The sequence below is a fragment of the Aptenodytes forsteri genome, unplaced genomic scaffold (assembly GCF_000699145.1).
Source record: "Aptenodytes forsteri isolate BGI_AS27 unplaced genomic scaffold, ASM69914v1 Scaffold308, whole genome shotgun sequence".
Lineage (NCBI taxonomy): Eukaryota > Metazoa > Chordata > Aves > Sphenisciformes > Spheniscidae > Aptenodytes > Aptenodytes forsteri.
This window is the reverse complement of record NW_008795475.1, coordinates 242902-258510: the sequence shown is the minus strand read 5'-3', so window position 1 is coordinate 258510 and position 15609 is coordinate 242902. Positions and strand designations below refer to the sequence as shown.

At 50.9% G+C, this 15609-nt stretch overlaps 1 protein-coding gene across 2 annotated transcripts; it reads left to right on the top strand.

Annotated features, from left to right (window-relative positions):
• Positions 1 to 3394: 3394 nt before the first annotated feature.
• LOC103900447 (tyrosine-protein kinase ZAP-70) lies at positions 3395 to 13861 on the top strand. 2 transcript variants are annotated; one of them, XM_009281132.2, is made up of 12 exons: positions 3395 to 3796; positions 5129 to 5289; positions 5971 to 6109; positions 7661 to 7739; positions 8475 to 8515; positions 9743 to 9791; positions 10382 to 10556; positions 11258 to 11464; positions 11732 to 11924; positions 12558 to 12698; positions 13232 to 13344; positions 13717 to 13861. In XM_009281132.2, the coding sequence occupies exons 1-12, from the start codon at positions 3395 to 3397 to the stop codon at positions 13838 to 13840; spliced, it is 1824 nt and encodes a 607-aa protein (XP_009279407.1). In that variant the 3' UTR covers positions 13841 to 13861. The 2 variants fall into 2 exon arrangements, with proteins under 2 accessions (XP_009279407.1, XP_009279406.1); XM_009281131.2 differs by having other exon boundaries at positions 10376 to 10556.
• The last annotated feature ends 1748 nt before the right edge of the window (positions 13862 to 15609 follow it).

The following is a 15609-nucleotide window of genomic DNA, read 5'->3' as shown; positions in this document are numbered from 1 at the left end:
CTTCTCCCCCCCCCCCCCCCCCCCCCCCAACACCCCCAGCCCTGGGGGGGCAGCAGAAGTGACCCACAGAGGAGCTCAGAGACCCCAGCTCCCATCAGACAGGCTGACCTGACCTTTCAGCAATGCCACAGGCACATGTACCATGGCAGATCTTATTTTCAGTTACATCTTTTCCCCACCCGCAATTAAACACCTTTTAGAGAATTAAGAACGCTCCTCCCCACATTGCCAACAGAAACCTCAGCAGCAGCTCCTACCACAACCTCCAAAGCACACAACTCCCCCCCAACCCTCTTTTATACGCCTCCAGGCTGGTTCGCCATCACCTGGTTCCCATCCTCCAGCCCTCCCTGCTGGCTCCCCGATCTCCCCTGGGCAGGTCCCTCCTCTACCCCAGGCTGACCCAGCCACCTTAAAGGGACAGCCCAGCCAGCCAGGGCTGTGTTATAAGGGATTATTGCTGCCAGAACAATGATACAGAAAATATGGTCCTAACAGGATGCTAAAGTCTGCCGGTGCCTCCTCCGGTTTCATCAGTGCACCCCGCTGCTCTCGGGGACTGGCTCCGGATTCACACAAAGTGGTTCTGCTATTCTGAGAAACTGTAAAATCAAACCAGTTCCTGACGGTTCTTGTCTGATCTAAGTAAAGGCAAGCGGCTGGCTATATATAGATCTGATTGACTGACATCTCAATAGCTTCCTGCCTGGCTTTATTTAGAAGTTTTTTCTAATAAGGGTAATTTTCTAATAGGGTTAATTTGTGGCAGCAAGGCTTGTATGAAATGGGTGGCATAGCCTGAACCAACCTCTGATCCCTGGGTTCACTCTCATATCTCCATGAGGCTTTCTTGACTCACAGCCCTGTGCTTGGAGAGGAAAACCAGTCTGTTTATAACAGAACCGCCTGTGTAGGCAGCTGGAAACTTTGTGGGAGCTCAGTGGTGATCAATGGCTTCTGACATCTCATTTTCACCCGCCTGAGCAATTGTCAAACATGTTCCATTTGCTGTGATGTTCTGGTCCTGGACTTTCCAGAAAAGGGAATCGGCATGTTTGGGTGCAGCGTCCTTGTACCTAATCACTGCTTATCCCAGGTAGCTAGTGGAAATTAGTAGCACATGAAGAAGGCCGCCGACCTTCCACTGCCCACTCAGTGCTTCCTCTTCCTTGACTCGTGAACATGACTCATGAGCCTGACTCTGCAGTTAAAACCAAGAGCTGCAATCCTTGCTCCTCGCATCCTTCAACCCACCTTCCTGGGACCTGCCTTCCCCTGGGACCAGGCTGAGGTCAGGAAGACGTGGCAGTCATCTCGTCTCAGGAGCCGAACCTGGGGATACGCCTGTCCAGTGTCTGGGCTGCTTTGATGCCTGGAGGCATCAAGGGATTAGGATGTTTGCTTTGGTTCCGAGCACTGACTCGTTACGGTTTAAGCTACAGGGTGTTTTCATTTGCCTCCTGTGTCCCAGACTGGCAGGTCTGCCAAGACCCCACTTTGCTTCATTTGATGAATTTGATGAAAGGGGCTTCACAACTCAGGCTTATTTCTGCTGTGCCTGATACGGTTTACGCTAGTCCCGCACCCAAGCTGCAAACACCACTGACGGCTTCCTGTTGTGGTTTCCTGCCTCGGCTAAAACGCCTCCTCGGCGGAGCCTGCTCTCCCTTCCTGTTCTCATCAGGGCCATTTCTGGGCTTAATGAAGACAACGAATAGGTAGAGAAGAGTCTGGTTGCCATAAATCCAGCTCCCCGTGGGTCTTTGCTGTTGTAGGCTGAGCAGAACAGGGCGCACACAGCAGAACGGTTTCTCCTGAGCAGTTTCCTCCTGACCCCTATCCCGTTCCTGCCCACACAAAGCACGTATCCAGCCAACCCCTTCCCAGCTCCAGCAGTCCCAGCGCGGGGCAGGAGGCAGCCCTGTCGCTATGCTGCTGAGCGGGCTGCGGCAGGCTGGGTGAGACGGAGCAGGGCTGACCACCAGCCCCGGCACAGCTCCAGCCACTGCCTGAGAGCAGAGGCCGCTTTTGGAATAGCGCAGTGGGCCCAACCCATCGGGCAGCGACTTCTCCCATCACATTCAGAAATGAGAGTTATGTTGGGAAGAATCAGGGCAAATACCCAGTGCACCGGCCAAAAAGCCAGTGTTTACTCTGAACGCGAGTGACACATTTGTGGGAAATGCAGATGGAGACAAACACTCTGATCTTTTTTGGGGTCAGCATCTGCGCAATGACAAAATCGAAGATCAGGCTCCAGGGAACAAATGAGACCCTTCGAACATGATAATTTTTCCATTAATCACTGGAAATTGGCTTCTGTTTGTGGGTGAAATTTTAGATGATTCAATAAAAGACCTATAGCTCTTTGGCAGAAGAGGCTCTGCAGTGACTCAGTCAACAGAGTGCCATTTCTTGCTAGATTCCCACCACGAGCTGGTGCTGCAGCAGCATGACGGTAGGTTCATTTCTGGTTTTAGGCTGTTCTGAACAGGGGGCTCCAGTAACGCTTGCACATTGCAGCTCAACAGAGACAGTGGGATTAAACTCACTTTGCAGTGGTGGCTGGCTACATCTGAGCTGCGTCCTTCTCTGGAGCACGTGCACGATGTAGAAAAAGGAACTGCCAAACGGGATCAGAGTATTGGCCAAATTCAGAAACCAGCCAGAGTCAGGTATTGTGGGAAAAAATCCATAAATTTTTCAAGAGACAATTAGAGGAAGGTTTCTTCTTGTTCTGTCAACTGATGGTTAATATCTGCCCAGAAGCATTTGGGTTTATCTTTATCTCCTTTTTGTGTTTGGTGCAATTGTGTATCTAAATGTTTTTTAGACATTTAAGATCCATCTCATGTTTTAATCTTATTCCATTTAAGATTTTGGCCTTATAGACCCTCATGGCAAAACTAATTTATTCAGAGAGGCAAAAGAATTTCCTTTTATTGTGAACAGGGCTGGAGAGAAAATGGTAGGAAGTCAAAGCTAAAAACTTCGGGATGGATGTAAGAAGCACATTTTTAATAATGAAGGTAATTAACCATTGGAACAATTCACTGTAGGATTCAGTGCATTCTCTATTGCTTGAAATCTTTAAATCAAGATCAGATGGATTTTTACTAACACTTTCTAGCTGCATTCAGGGTGGGATAGAGGAATCACCGTGGGATTCTCTGGCTGGGGATACGAATGCACCCACGGCTACTCTCCATGCGATGTTTGAAATGACGCTACAGATAGTCAGCTGAGGGCTGAAGAACCTCTAGGCAGACAAGTTTGAATTCCAATTAAACCTTTTTGCAAAATTACGTGTCAGTGAAGAACTTTGCTTCTTTCTTCCAGATCGAGCACTAGCAGTGCGTGAGCTGACCCAAGCAGTCCCGGTAAGCACACGGAGATGCCAGATGCTGCTGCTCACCTGCCCTTTTACTACGGCAGCATTGCCAGGTCAGAAGCGGAGGAGTACCTCAAGCTGGCGGGGATGTCGGATGGCCTGTTCCTGCTGCGGCAATGCCTGCGCAGTCTCGGGGGGTATGTCCTCTCCATGGTTTGCAACCTGCAGTTTTACCATTACGCCATCGAGCGCCAGATGAACGGTACCTACGCCATTGCGGGGGGCAAAGCGCACTGTGGGCCGGAGGAGCTCTGTGAGTTTTACTCCAAGGATGCTGACGGGCTCTGCTGCACCCTCCGCAAGCCCTGCAACCGCCCCAGTGGTGTGGAGCCCCAGCCCGGTGTCTTCGACAGCATGAGGGACAATATGGTGCGCGAATATGTCCGGCAGACGTGGAAACTAGAGGTACTGGCCATTGCCAAAGGTGGTGTGGGGCTGTGCAAGGAGTGCTCCCCAGGGCTCACTGCCGCTTGCTGCCTTGACCTCCTCTGTCGCTGTCATCCCCCTCTTACAGCATGGTAAAGCAAGGTCCTTCTCCTTGGAGGCTGCTCGCACTAAGAGCAGTCTTAAATCTCTCTCTTTTCCAGTTTCTTCTTCAGAAAGAGGTCTAAACATCTTCCCAAGCCTTCAGACTCTTCCTCTGAACAGCTCGTGTTGCGTCTGCTCTGCAGGGCGTTGGAGCTCTCTGCCCACTTTGCAAGCATTTCCCCATGTGCCATTTGCTCCTCTGCAGCACATGGGACGCTCGCTGCCGTTAGACCGTCGCTCTCCATGTGAGGTGCCTATGCCTCCATAACATTGTGCTGAAGATGTAATGAAACCAGACTTAAATTCTTGCTCAGTTTTTCCTCACCCTTTGAAGTCAGTGGCCTGTGGGACTGAGGTACTGGGTACTGGATTGGGTCTGTCTGTTACTTAAATTTAAAAATAGCTACAGACGGGTTCCTGCATTTTATTGCAGACTGGAATACATATAATGTAGGTATAAGGCAAAACTCTGTAATGGTCACACTGGCAGCCACGTAATTAATTTCCTTCTACCTGCTGTCACCTCGAGAGTGGCTACTCAGACACTTCCAAGTCCTCACAGAAAGATGGCTCAGGCATTCTCTTTATGGAGCCTTTCTATGAAAGATCTCTAAATTTGGCCTATTTTAGATGAAAGGTGCTTGACAGAATGAGGTATCTATAGGGTTCCTCCTTGAAGCTGATCTGTGGACACTGGTAGATAACACAAAGGACATTGCCACCTACTGGCAAATGAAAAACTACAGTTGTTTATAAAACGTGTGGGGCCAGTAAAATTAATTTAGGGTCTCCCACATGATTTCCAGACTGCACTGCTCTTGACAAGTTGTAGTGTCTGGGGACAGTGAGCAGCCAGGAAAGCAGAGGCACCAGAAAGAGGTCCTGCTCTCCCAGGAATGCAAGGCTGAAAGACACCCTGCAAGCCTGATGTCAAGACCCCCCATACGAATACGATGACTTCTCTTCCCTCCAGCAAGTCAATGGACTTCATCTGGATTCGAGGGATGGGACCAGTTTAGATAAGCAAGGAATTCTGCTCTGCAGCAGAACAGAATTCAACCCACTATTGCTATAGGCATGATTAAGGCCACAGGCACTTCAATTACGAGACCTTCCAAGTTTCCTGTGTCATCTGCAAAATAAACTGTGCCGAAGCCATGCAACAATGCAGCAGAGTGGCAGGAGGTCTCATTTCTCACTCTCTTTCAGGGCGACGCACTTGAACAGGCTATCATAAGCCAGGCTCCACAGGTGGAGAAGCTCATCGCCACCACAGCCCATGAGAGGATGCCCTGGTACCATGGCAGCATCGCCCGGGATGAAGCTGAACGGAGGCTCTACTCTGGGGCACAACCTGATGGGAAATTTCTGTGAGTATGCAAAACCCTGGCAGAGGCTGTGATCCCTGTACTTTTTACCGTTTCCCCATCTCCATTACCCTGTAGTTATTGGTTTCACATGACAGTTCCTGAGAGGAGGTTTAGCTGAATATGGTCAGACTGGTTACAGATCTTTCAAATAGGTCTGACACCCCAAACCTATTATTGTCCAGGCAGCATCCGGCCTCCATGAAGAGCCAATCTTGAGCTTTATTTGTTTCTCACGTTTAGACATCTCTATGAAGTATGCTTGTTGATGCACCAGATGATATGAGAGAGAGGGTTCAGTGGGTGAAGACATTTAACGTCTTTTTACGTTATTTTTAACGTCATTTACGCATGACACGTAGACAATGTGTGGCCAATAAAATACAGGAGAAAGCATTTGCTCTGCGTCTCTGCCGAGGTGAGACAGCCCTTCATTTAATTATCTCCTGAATGAGTTAGGGAAAGGAAGAATTAGCTGGAGAGGGTAGGGGAGAGGGGCAAGAGACTGAAGGTGAAGCATCTCTCCTCAGCCTCCGCAGAGGGGTGTCAGGAAGGTGGCAATTCCAACAGTGGGGTGCAGGGACCCCTTACCAAGTGCCCACTCAGTGACCCACTGCCGCTACAGCCATGATAATTTGCAGGGTAAAACCTAGAGTTGCTTTTAATAGTTCTCCTTCCTACCAGGCTGAGAGAAAGGAAGGAGAACAGTGCCTACGCCCTCTCCCTCGTCTATGGCAAAACAGTGTATCACTATCGGATAGACCAGGACAAGTCCGGCAAGTACTCCATCCCTGAGGGGACCAAGTTCGACACGCTCTGGCAGGTACCGTACTGTGGGATGCTGGCCACTGGTGTCCTAACAGAGCAAGGCACTTTTCCCTTGTTACAGCTGTCCATGCCTTGAGGGACAGGAAAGGCCATGTGGAGCTTTAAAGGCTTTAAGACTGTACGTGGGTGGTTGTAGCCCCTTCCAGAAAACCCTTACATTCCCTGGGTCTGGCTGTCTATCAGCTCACCTCATTGCATTCATTTCTGTGCACTTCTAGCTAAGTAGATCTAAGTCTGGGATATCACAGCAGCTCTGAAATAGTGCTGGCTTTACCACTGCCTTCATGCCTTACACCAGTGTGGTGCCCTCTCCAAGGAAGCAAGAGGATTAGCGCTTTTAATTTCTAGCTTTAAGCCAGGATACTTGAGATGGTTATATTAATTACACTTGCACCCCATCAGCAAACATCGCACATTCAGCCACAGCGTGCACCTCGGTCCTCTGCCTGCAGCAAGCCCTGATGAGATTGCTCATCCCAGGCTGTCCCTCCCGTGCGTCCCCCACGCTGCTCCTGGACTGGCAAAACTGTTGTGTGCAGATTGCCACTTTATTTTCCAAGTGACTGACTTCTGTGGGAGTCAGAAGTCTTGAGCCAGCTGCTAAAATCTTTACATGACAGAAGATCCGAGTGCCAGGAGACACATCCTATCACCCCCAAGAGTCAGGGGCTTTGGGAAGTGGAGATGGCTGTAATGCCCCAGCAGTCCTCATGAGGGTGGGGCAGGGTTTTTAGGGAATGTGACACATGGCCCAGCAGCTCTTGGCACCGCTGGGGAGTCGCATGCCCCCCCAGAGCCTGGCTCTGCCCTGTGGCACACCACTCGGACCTGCTCCAGGGGACGGATACCAGCGCTTCCTCCTGGGCAGGGCTGTCTGGGGGATGGTAACTCTGTTTTGCTAAATTTTTTAAATTCCCAGGACTGTTTTCACTCTGAATTTGACTGAAAACAAAGACTTTGGGGCATTTTTATGGAAACAGAACCATGCCAGGCTCCCAACTGCAGATGAAATATGAGCTAGACAGGAGGGGAAGAAAAAGCCTCGTCTCCCCTGCGGTCTGGTGGCCAGGGGCTGGTCTGGTTGTCTCCAGCCAGAGTCAAGTCCCGACTGTGCTTGAACCAGTGGTTGCTGCAGTAAAAAACTGCCTGGGATCCACAGAGCTAACCCTGGGGTTCCTCTGGGAAAGCAAAAGGTTTCTCTCAGGCTTTATCAAACACAACATGACTTAAAAACCTTTCTGGCTGGGACAACAATAACATTACACTGAAAATGCCCTACCCATCTCTCCTACTGGTGATTTTCCTTTTGTCTTTCTGTGGTCCTTATCTAACTTCCCAAGTTCTTCCCAGCTCTGGCAGATATCCAGGTATGCAAGAATCTAGGAGATCCCTGAGTGCATGGATAGGAGAGAAAGAAATAGTCAAGTCCCTGTCTGCCATAAATCTGAGAGAAATCATTACCATAAGCCACACAAGTTGTCTGCAAAAAAAAAAGAGATGATTTTCTCCCTGCAATAATCCCTTTTTCCTCCGATTCCCTTCCCAGTTGGTGGAATACCTAAAACTCAAACCGGACGGGCTGATTTTCTACCTGAGGGAAACCTGCCCCAACCCCAACATGCCAGGTGAGCCGACATCTCTCAGTGCCATCCCTGGCCTTGGTTTACCACTGAGTGGGGCCAGTTTGAGCAGCGCCAACCCAAGTTTCCTTTACCGTGTCCAACCTTGCTCAGGCCCTGGTGGCGAGGGAATGGTGAGGTCTCTGCTGCTCTGGCAAACTGGGCAAGGCTCACATCATGTTGTCTGCTGAAAGTGGCCACTCTCCAGGCATGGCCTAGGGTGGCCCAAAGACAGGAGCAGATGGGGGAATCAGTGCTCCAAATGAATTAGGGACTTCTGGTACCAAACAGATGGCTTCTGAAAAATGACTTGCTTTTTAGACAGCAGGAAACAACATGTCCTGCAAGTCTGGCTCCTGGTGAGTCTCTTGAGCTGAACGCTCAAAACCATGGGTCACTTTGTCCTGGCCCAAGCATCACAAACATCACTTCAGAGCCTGCCCATGGGACCCCCGCTCTCCTGGGGAGGGGGCTCTGGGGTACAGCTCAGCCGGTCCCTGGGACCGATGGAGACTGTAGGGCCCTCCGGTGGGCCTGCACCTCCCCTGAGGGCTGCTCTGGGAATAACGCCCACATCCAGGCACGTTTCTGCACCTTTTTTGGCTAAAGCTGTGGAAACTGGCCTTTGTAGCGGAGGGGATCAGACCCAGGCGTCCACACAGTCCTTGAAGGACTGATGCTCTGATCCTGCTTGGGGCATAGGCAGACTCTTAATAACAACTTCTCTTTCCTGATTCACAGCGTCTGCAGCACCGGTTCCACCAACCCACCCCTCTGTGAGCGTAAGTTTTGGCAAGGATCTGTTTATTAGTACCTCAGTAGTTTAATGTTATTGCATTTCAAGCTTGCTGATCAAACTCTGCTCTTCTCTAAAAGGCAGTAACTCAAATGGAATATATTAAGCCCAGCTGCAATGTTGTCCCCTTTCCAGCTTGGATGGGGACGAGGAATAGCTGGGCACAGCTACCATTAGAGCTGAAAATGGTTTCCATTCATACTGCGCTCCTTGCAACATGTGGGCCTGTCCTCGGGGAGCCCTCACCCCCCTGCCCTCCTTGCCAGGCAGGAGCGAGGAAGACACGGTTGGATTCTGGGAACACTCAGCCTTGCTGCTGGCCGCTGGCCACCGGCCAGGTCTTTGTGCTCCCTCTGCGTCCCTGGCCTCGGGGCACGTCTGCGCTCAGTACGTCTGTGCTCAGTCACCGCTCCGAGCGCCGAGCAGTGTTGAAACCAGATAGTTTGGGCTATACGAGCAGCCCAACCCAGAGCCCAGCGGAGGCTAAATAAAGGCCTGAGCATTCATCCATCTTCTCAGAGAGCTTTCACAATCTGCGGCGGGCTCTCATGTTGCAGCAACCCTGCTGCAAGCAGCACTGGCGTGCAAAGCTGTGCTGGACAAATGTGTACCATACCACTTTGTTGCTGTCTGCTTTTGGAACAGTGGCTGTTTACAATGTCCGTGTGTGCTCATGGGGGCCACTCTTCAGGCAGGCAGGTGTGCTGGCTGCAAGCTGAGCTGCCTCCGGGCTTCCCTTCGCTCCCTGTCTCAAAACAAGCTGCAGAGACTTGGCTGGGATGATCCCTGCTGCTGCAGGAGACTTGTCGCTTTGGGATGGGGAAAGCAGAGGAGGCAGAGAGCAAAATGCAGCCCTGTGTGCATGCCCCTCACTGCTCAGGTAAACACAGAGCCCTCAGCACCTCACCTTGCACAGCCCACGGGCTGGGTTACTGGAGGGAGATGCTGTATTCAGGCTCCATGGCAGTGAATCTCCCCAGGGTCCGATCCCTGCTGTGCAGCTGCAGTGGGGGTACCTGCCAGCCGGGACTGGAAGGGAAAAGTCGGCTTGATACCACTCCAATCTCCTGTGTGCACCTCAGGGCCTTTTAGAAGAAGTCACCAGCTGTGGCTCTGTGGGCTGCAGAGGCTCCCCGTCCCTCTCCTCTCCCATTTCAGACTGAAGCACTTTTCCCTGGCTGCATTATCCACTTTATCCCCATTTCTTTTCCAGAGACACCTTGGACCTCTCAATGCAGACGGATACACGCCAGAGCCTGTAGGTGAGCATCTTTGAAAGCCCTCTCCACCTAACGGGAGGAGAGAGGACCCGGGGATGCCACAGGGACCATGAGGGTTACCTGAAACATCTGTATCACCTTCTGGTCAAAGAGCTGTGCTACAAAGCCCCTTTCTTACAAAGGCACCCAGGAGCATCCCACCCGTTTCAGGGCAAAACTGTTTGCCCACACCCAGCACCCAGTAAATCAAGCCCCATCCCATTCCCCATCATACCCAGTAAATCAAGCCCTGCCCCATTCCCCGTCTTCCATCCTGCCTACTAAATACTCAGTGTATTCAGTTACATTTCAGTGGGGTGAAGTCACGCACGTGCCCACGTCCTGCAGGGTCTGATGTCTGGAGTGGGAATGCTCAAACACCCCTCCCCATCCTGGCTCCTTCAGCAGCTGTAACTAGGAGAGGCCATGGGTTGTGAAAGGAAGGGAGATGCCCAGGAGGGAGGCTTGAATGCTGGACCTTGATGGAGAATTGGCCAAGAGACTAGAAAAAACCTTCCCAACCAGTGAGGGAGAGAGGGACGGGGAAGGATACGTTGTTTACAGCTATAAAAAACTCTCTCATGAAGGTGCAGGAAAGTCACGCCTGCTACCCATGGACACCAGTGTCTACGAGAGCCCATACAGTGACCCCGAAGAACTGAAGGATAAGAAGCTTTTCCTGAAGAGGGACCACCTGATGATCGATGAAGTGGAACTGGGGGCAGGAAACTTTGGCTGCGTCAAGAAAGGAGTCTACAAAATGAGAAAGTGAGTGCCGCCCTGAAGGATGCCAAGGAAGTGGGAGGAGGATGCTCCAGGCTGAGCTCAGACATGTCCCCAGCTATCCTGTTTCTAGCTAGATGGACCCTGAAGTGATAATGGGGTGGAGGTGTAAGAGATCCTCTGGAAGGTCAGTGATGACTTTCCACAGACTTTCAGTGACAGCCTCATTGCCCTGAGAGTGTAATCTACACTGCACGCTCCCAGGCATAAGACTGCCACTTCTGAAGGCATTTGCTGGGCTCAGAGGAGCAAGTCCGTGCTTCCAAGGTCATCTTGGTCCATGTCAGGGCAAAGGAGTGAGACTGAGGAGATGTGCAATCCTTGGCTCTGTTGCTGGTTGTCTATGAGTCCACAAAGATGGCCTTTGCCCACTTTGTGCCTGAGTTTCCCCCTGGAAAAATGGCAACGATGATGCACATCTCAGTATGTGAGGTGATGCGCCTTCAGATCTACAGATGGCAAATACCGGCCTACACTATAAGGGTGAGGTGATCCTTTTCTCTTTGGCCTTCTAGCAGGCCTGGGATACCAGTATTGTGCAGGGCTCTGCCAAAACAGGCTATTGAGATTGCCTTTGAGAGATCAAACAGCATCACGTGAGAAGTGGTTTACATTCCTGGCTGTGATACATGAGTCCAGCTGCTGTTTAATTCATCCCATGTGTGTTCCTCTTGCGCCCTGTGCAGGAAGCAGATCGATGTGGCCATAAAGGTGCTGAAGGGCAACAACGAGAAAACAGTGAAGGATGAAATGATGAAAGAAGCCCAGATCATGCATCAGTTGGACAACCCCTACATTGTTCGCATGATTGGGGTCTGCGAGGCAGAGTCCCTGATGCTCGTGATGGAGATGGCTTCTGGAGGGCCACTCAACAAGTTTTTGGCTTCCAAGAAGTGAGTACTGAATAAAATGTGGCTGGATGATTTTCTGCACTTCTCATCAAACTCTCTTCCTCCAGGGGAGCCTGGCTTTGTAGGTGGAGGGAAGCTGGTAACAGCAGAAAGAGATGTCTTTTCATGTGAGGTAATAGGGACTGATGCTTCTGGAACAGAGATGTCCACATTCATTTCTCCCTTGCAGCTAGAAAGCTTGGAGGGGACTGTGGTGTACAGAGTAATGGCAGGTCCTTTATTACTGCATTGTCCTTTCATCTTCCCCAGAGACGAGATTACAGTCAACAATATTGTGGAGTTAATGCACCAAGTATCCATGGGGATGAAGTACTTGGAGGAAAAAAACTTTGTCCACAGGGACCTGGCAGCCAGAAATGTCCTGCTGGTCAACCAGCATTATGCCAAGATCAGTGACTTTGGACTCTCCAAGGCTCTTGGCGCTGATGACAGCTACTACAAGGTAAGTGTAAGCACAGCGAAGGATCCAGATAGCTAGCAGGAGCCCTTCTAACTGGGGGGCTGAGACGCCCAGAGGCAGGGGGTCTGGACTCTTCCCAGGAGCTCTGCTGCATGACGACATCACACTCTGGCTGGCCTCACTGCTTTGCAAAAAGGGGCTTTGCAAAGCTCCGCACGGCAAGGAGGAAGTTCAGATGGATGCAGAGGCAGCGAGGGGGATGCAGTGCAGTGGGATGACAGGAGAGACGAGACAGGAAAGGAGCCAGAGCAGAGAGCAGGGAAGAGAAGGTGATGAAGAGTGAGCCAGGGCTGATCTTCCCAGCAGTGTGCACCAGTGCACAATTGCACTGAGCCCCTGGGGCTGGGGTGCGGGAGAGGGTGGCACCGCGGGGCAGCATCTCACACCCAGGGATGGCTAAGCAGGGCCAGCGAGGCAGCAGGGCCTGGGCCAGGGTTTGGGGCTCAGGGCTTAGAGCTCGGTGCTTGGGGCCTTGAGCTCCCAGCCCACGGCAAGGGGATTTTTTCAGCAGCGTGGGATTGCATTTGACACAGACATTTAGCAAAGCAGAATTCCAGTTCAGCTCAGAGCAATCTGTGTCTCAGGGTGGAAATGTTCCTCTTTGCTTTGCTACAGGCCAGGACAGCAGGAAAGTGGCCCTTGAAATGGTATGCCCCAGAGTGCATCCTCTATCACAAGTTCTCCAGCAAGAGTGATGTATGGAGCTATGGCGTGACCATGTGGGAGGCCTTCAGCTACGGGCAGAAACCGTACAAGGTGAGGCAGAGCTGGGTCCATCATGGATGGATGCCACAGTCTAGTTTCCTGCTCTACAACAGGCTGACACACACTGAAACTACAATTTCTATTTCCTCAAGTGGGTGCTCTTCCCACTGTTGAACAGAGGGGAAAGGAGACAGGCCCACTTCCACTTTACGAAAGGCACAAATTAGATTGTTTGGATCCTGCAGCTTTGTGTTCATTTAAGGGAGAAGAAACAGAAAACAAAACAAATTAATTTGGGTTTGAATCAAAGCAGATATTCTCTTTGATTCTTCTGCTCACTTGCAGAGCTGAAAAATCAGTTGCTCAGCCATTGCTCTGCTCAGGTTTGGGATGGGGTCTGCGGGCTGGGCTGGCCACAATGCGAGACACCACCGCTGGGTGCCGGGGTTGAAAACAGTGACTGTATGGGGTGTGTAGTGCATGGATCCAAAGCATTACCCCAGGCCCAGCTCTAATCTATCTCTTCTAATCCTGTTGCCAGCTCCAAAAACATTAAAGCATTTTCCCACTTGATCCTATCCTAGAAAATGAAAGGCCCAGAGGTCATCAGCTTCATAGAGCAAGGGAAGCGCATGGACTGCCCCACGGTCTGCCCGGCAGAGATGTATGCCCTCATGCAGCAATGCTGGACCTACAAGTAAGGCTTTCACTAGCTCAAGTCTTTGCTGGGTGTCAGGTCCATCAGAACAACACACACTGTCTGGATGGTGGCAACACAAAGCAAATGGTGTCTCCTGCCTTGGTCTCATTCCACAGTCTATGATGAATGATGCACCTATTTCTTTATTATCATACCCCTCCATTTGCCTGTACCAACCCTGGAAGATGCCTCTGTGCCTCTGTGCCTCTGCCCCTCTCCATCCCAGAAAAGTCTCAGCTGCCCTCCTAAGCCCTGGTACAACTGGGCTGCTGTTCTTCCCCAGGTTCTCCTGTGCTTGGTATCTTCTCGTTGCATCAGTCCACTTTTGTCCTTTCTGTTGACTCTCTTTGTTCCTTTCTGCCCTTGCAGATGGGAAGAGCGTCCAGGATTTATTTCTGTGGAAAACATAATCCGCTCCTACTACTACAGTATTGCTACCAAGACAGAAAATGGGTCAGAGACAGAGGACAAGTCAAAAGCAACTCTTCCTTGAGTTCCCCTCTCTGCTCCTCAACACACACCCTTCCTGCATGGGACCTGGAAAGGCTCTTTGCGAATTTTTGCTTTAATCTCTCAAATGCCGGTTTTGTTTCTCAAGTAGTTCCAGAACTAAGAACCTGGGAGCAATGCTGTCACAGCAGACAAGGGCACTCAGCTGTGCCTCGTGTCTCCAAACAGCCGGCCATGATTTACATCTCCAGCCTGACCCAGCACAGGACAGTACAGACAATATTATAGTTCCTTCTTACCCACTTCCAAAACTATCCCAGGACCTCAGAGCTTAATGCCTACCAGGCTCACTAAGGATGAACTGTGTTGGCTCCAGCAGACCTGGATTTTTTCCAGATCCCTTAAAAAACAATTCTTTCACAGGAAACCACTAAGTACGCATTCCTGGTGAGGTTTGCATGAGGTGGGACACAGGACAGGGAGCCATCGAGTCCCCTTCCCCTTGGCTTAGGGCAAGAAGCAGCTGGTGTGCTGCTCGCTCCCAGCAGAGACGGGGAGGAGCAGTGGGGCAGAGCTGCACGGTGCCACTGCTTTGTCCTCCGTGCACCCTGCCAGCCACAGCTCTTACACCCCAGGGCACTGCCATGTGCCTGTTCAGCACAGAGCACGGCATACATGGCCCCTGCACTGCCACAGCCCTCCAAGCTGGTTATGGCTCCTGAAACACCTGAAGTCCCAGGACCCACTGCTCACCTCCTGGATCCCATTTGGCCTCTCTCTGCTACTGAAATGAGCATCTTGCTTTTCAAGCCTGAAAATTGGTCACCCTGTAAATAAACTATTCTATATTTTTTAACGTAACTATTACTCAGATTATTGAACTATCATAAATGTTTGCAACTGCTTCAAGCTGACAAGAAAATAATTGTAATTTCCCTCCACTAGGCCAGGGTTTCCCTCCTTGATGCTCTCCATAACCCTGCAGAGTCACCAACCTGGTCACCCCTGGGCTGGCTTCACTGCAGAGCTGGAGCTTTTTTGCAGCTTGCTTGCAGCTAATGGCAGACACAGCTGCTCAGCTGAGTCCACTGTGGAAACCCACCTCTTAAGATTAAGGCTTGTACTGGCCTACCCCCGCCCCCGGATGCAGTGGATTACCCATGTTGGGGGGACTGTGGTCTGCACTGTTGCAGAGAGCGGAGTGGTTGTGAGGGCTGGGGAAGTGGGGGAAGCTGAAGATCAGAGCCCTGAGATACAGTGAATAGAAAAGCTTATCTCTCACCATCTCCTGGTATCCAAAAGCCACACAGTAGCTCACCCAGAGTACCTTGTCCTGGAGGCAAAATAAACAGCTGTACCCCGGGCCAGGGCCTAGCCCTTATCTAAAACCTTAATAGGAGGTGGATTTGATCTGAAGACAACAGTTCCTGGGGAGCATTCAGGTATGTGGCCTCCATTACCCTCTCGGTACAGCCTGTTTAAGCACTCAGAGAACGTAGGTCTGATGAAAAACAAGTGCTCCTCTCTCCTTGCTCAGACTACAGCCTCCTGTGATACCAACTATTTATGCGCCAAAGCATTTTCTCTCTCAATCCCATCAGCTTGTCCTGTCTTCTTGAGAACTACAGACGTATTATACCTACCAGTAGAGGGGAGAACAGAGGTATCAGAGGAGAAAGTGGCTTGTTCCTCTTTGTTCAGTAAGTTAGTGGCAGAGACAGGAAAAAAATTCTCTCCTGTGTCATGTTTTCCTCCCAGAGAAAGCAAATATTTTGCTGGAAAAGAGAAGGTTCGATGTGCTTTCTGTTTGAA

Excerpts from the sequence above, each read along its gene's own strand:
- LOC103900447 (XM_009281131.2), top strand. The coding sequence starts at position 3,395 with ATGCCAGATGCTGCTGCTCACCTGCCCTTTTACTACGGCAGCATTGCC. Across the intron at positions 10,557-11,257 it reads GGAGTCTACAAAATGAGAAA|GAAGCAGATCGATGTGGCCA; the intron begins GTGAGTGCCGCC and ends CGCCCTGTGCAG. Across the intron at positions 13,345-13,716 it reads CAGCAATGCTGGACCTACAA|ATGGGAAGAGCGTCCAGGAT; the intron begins GTAAGGCTTTCA and ends CTGCCCTTGCAG.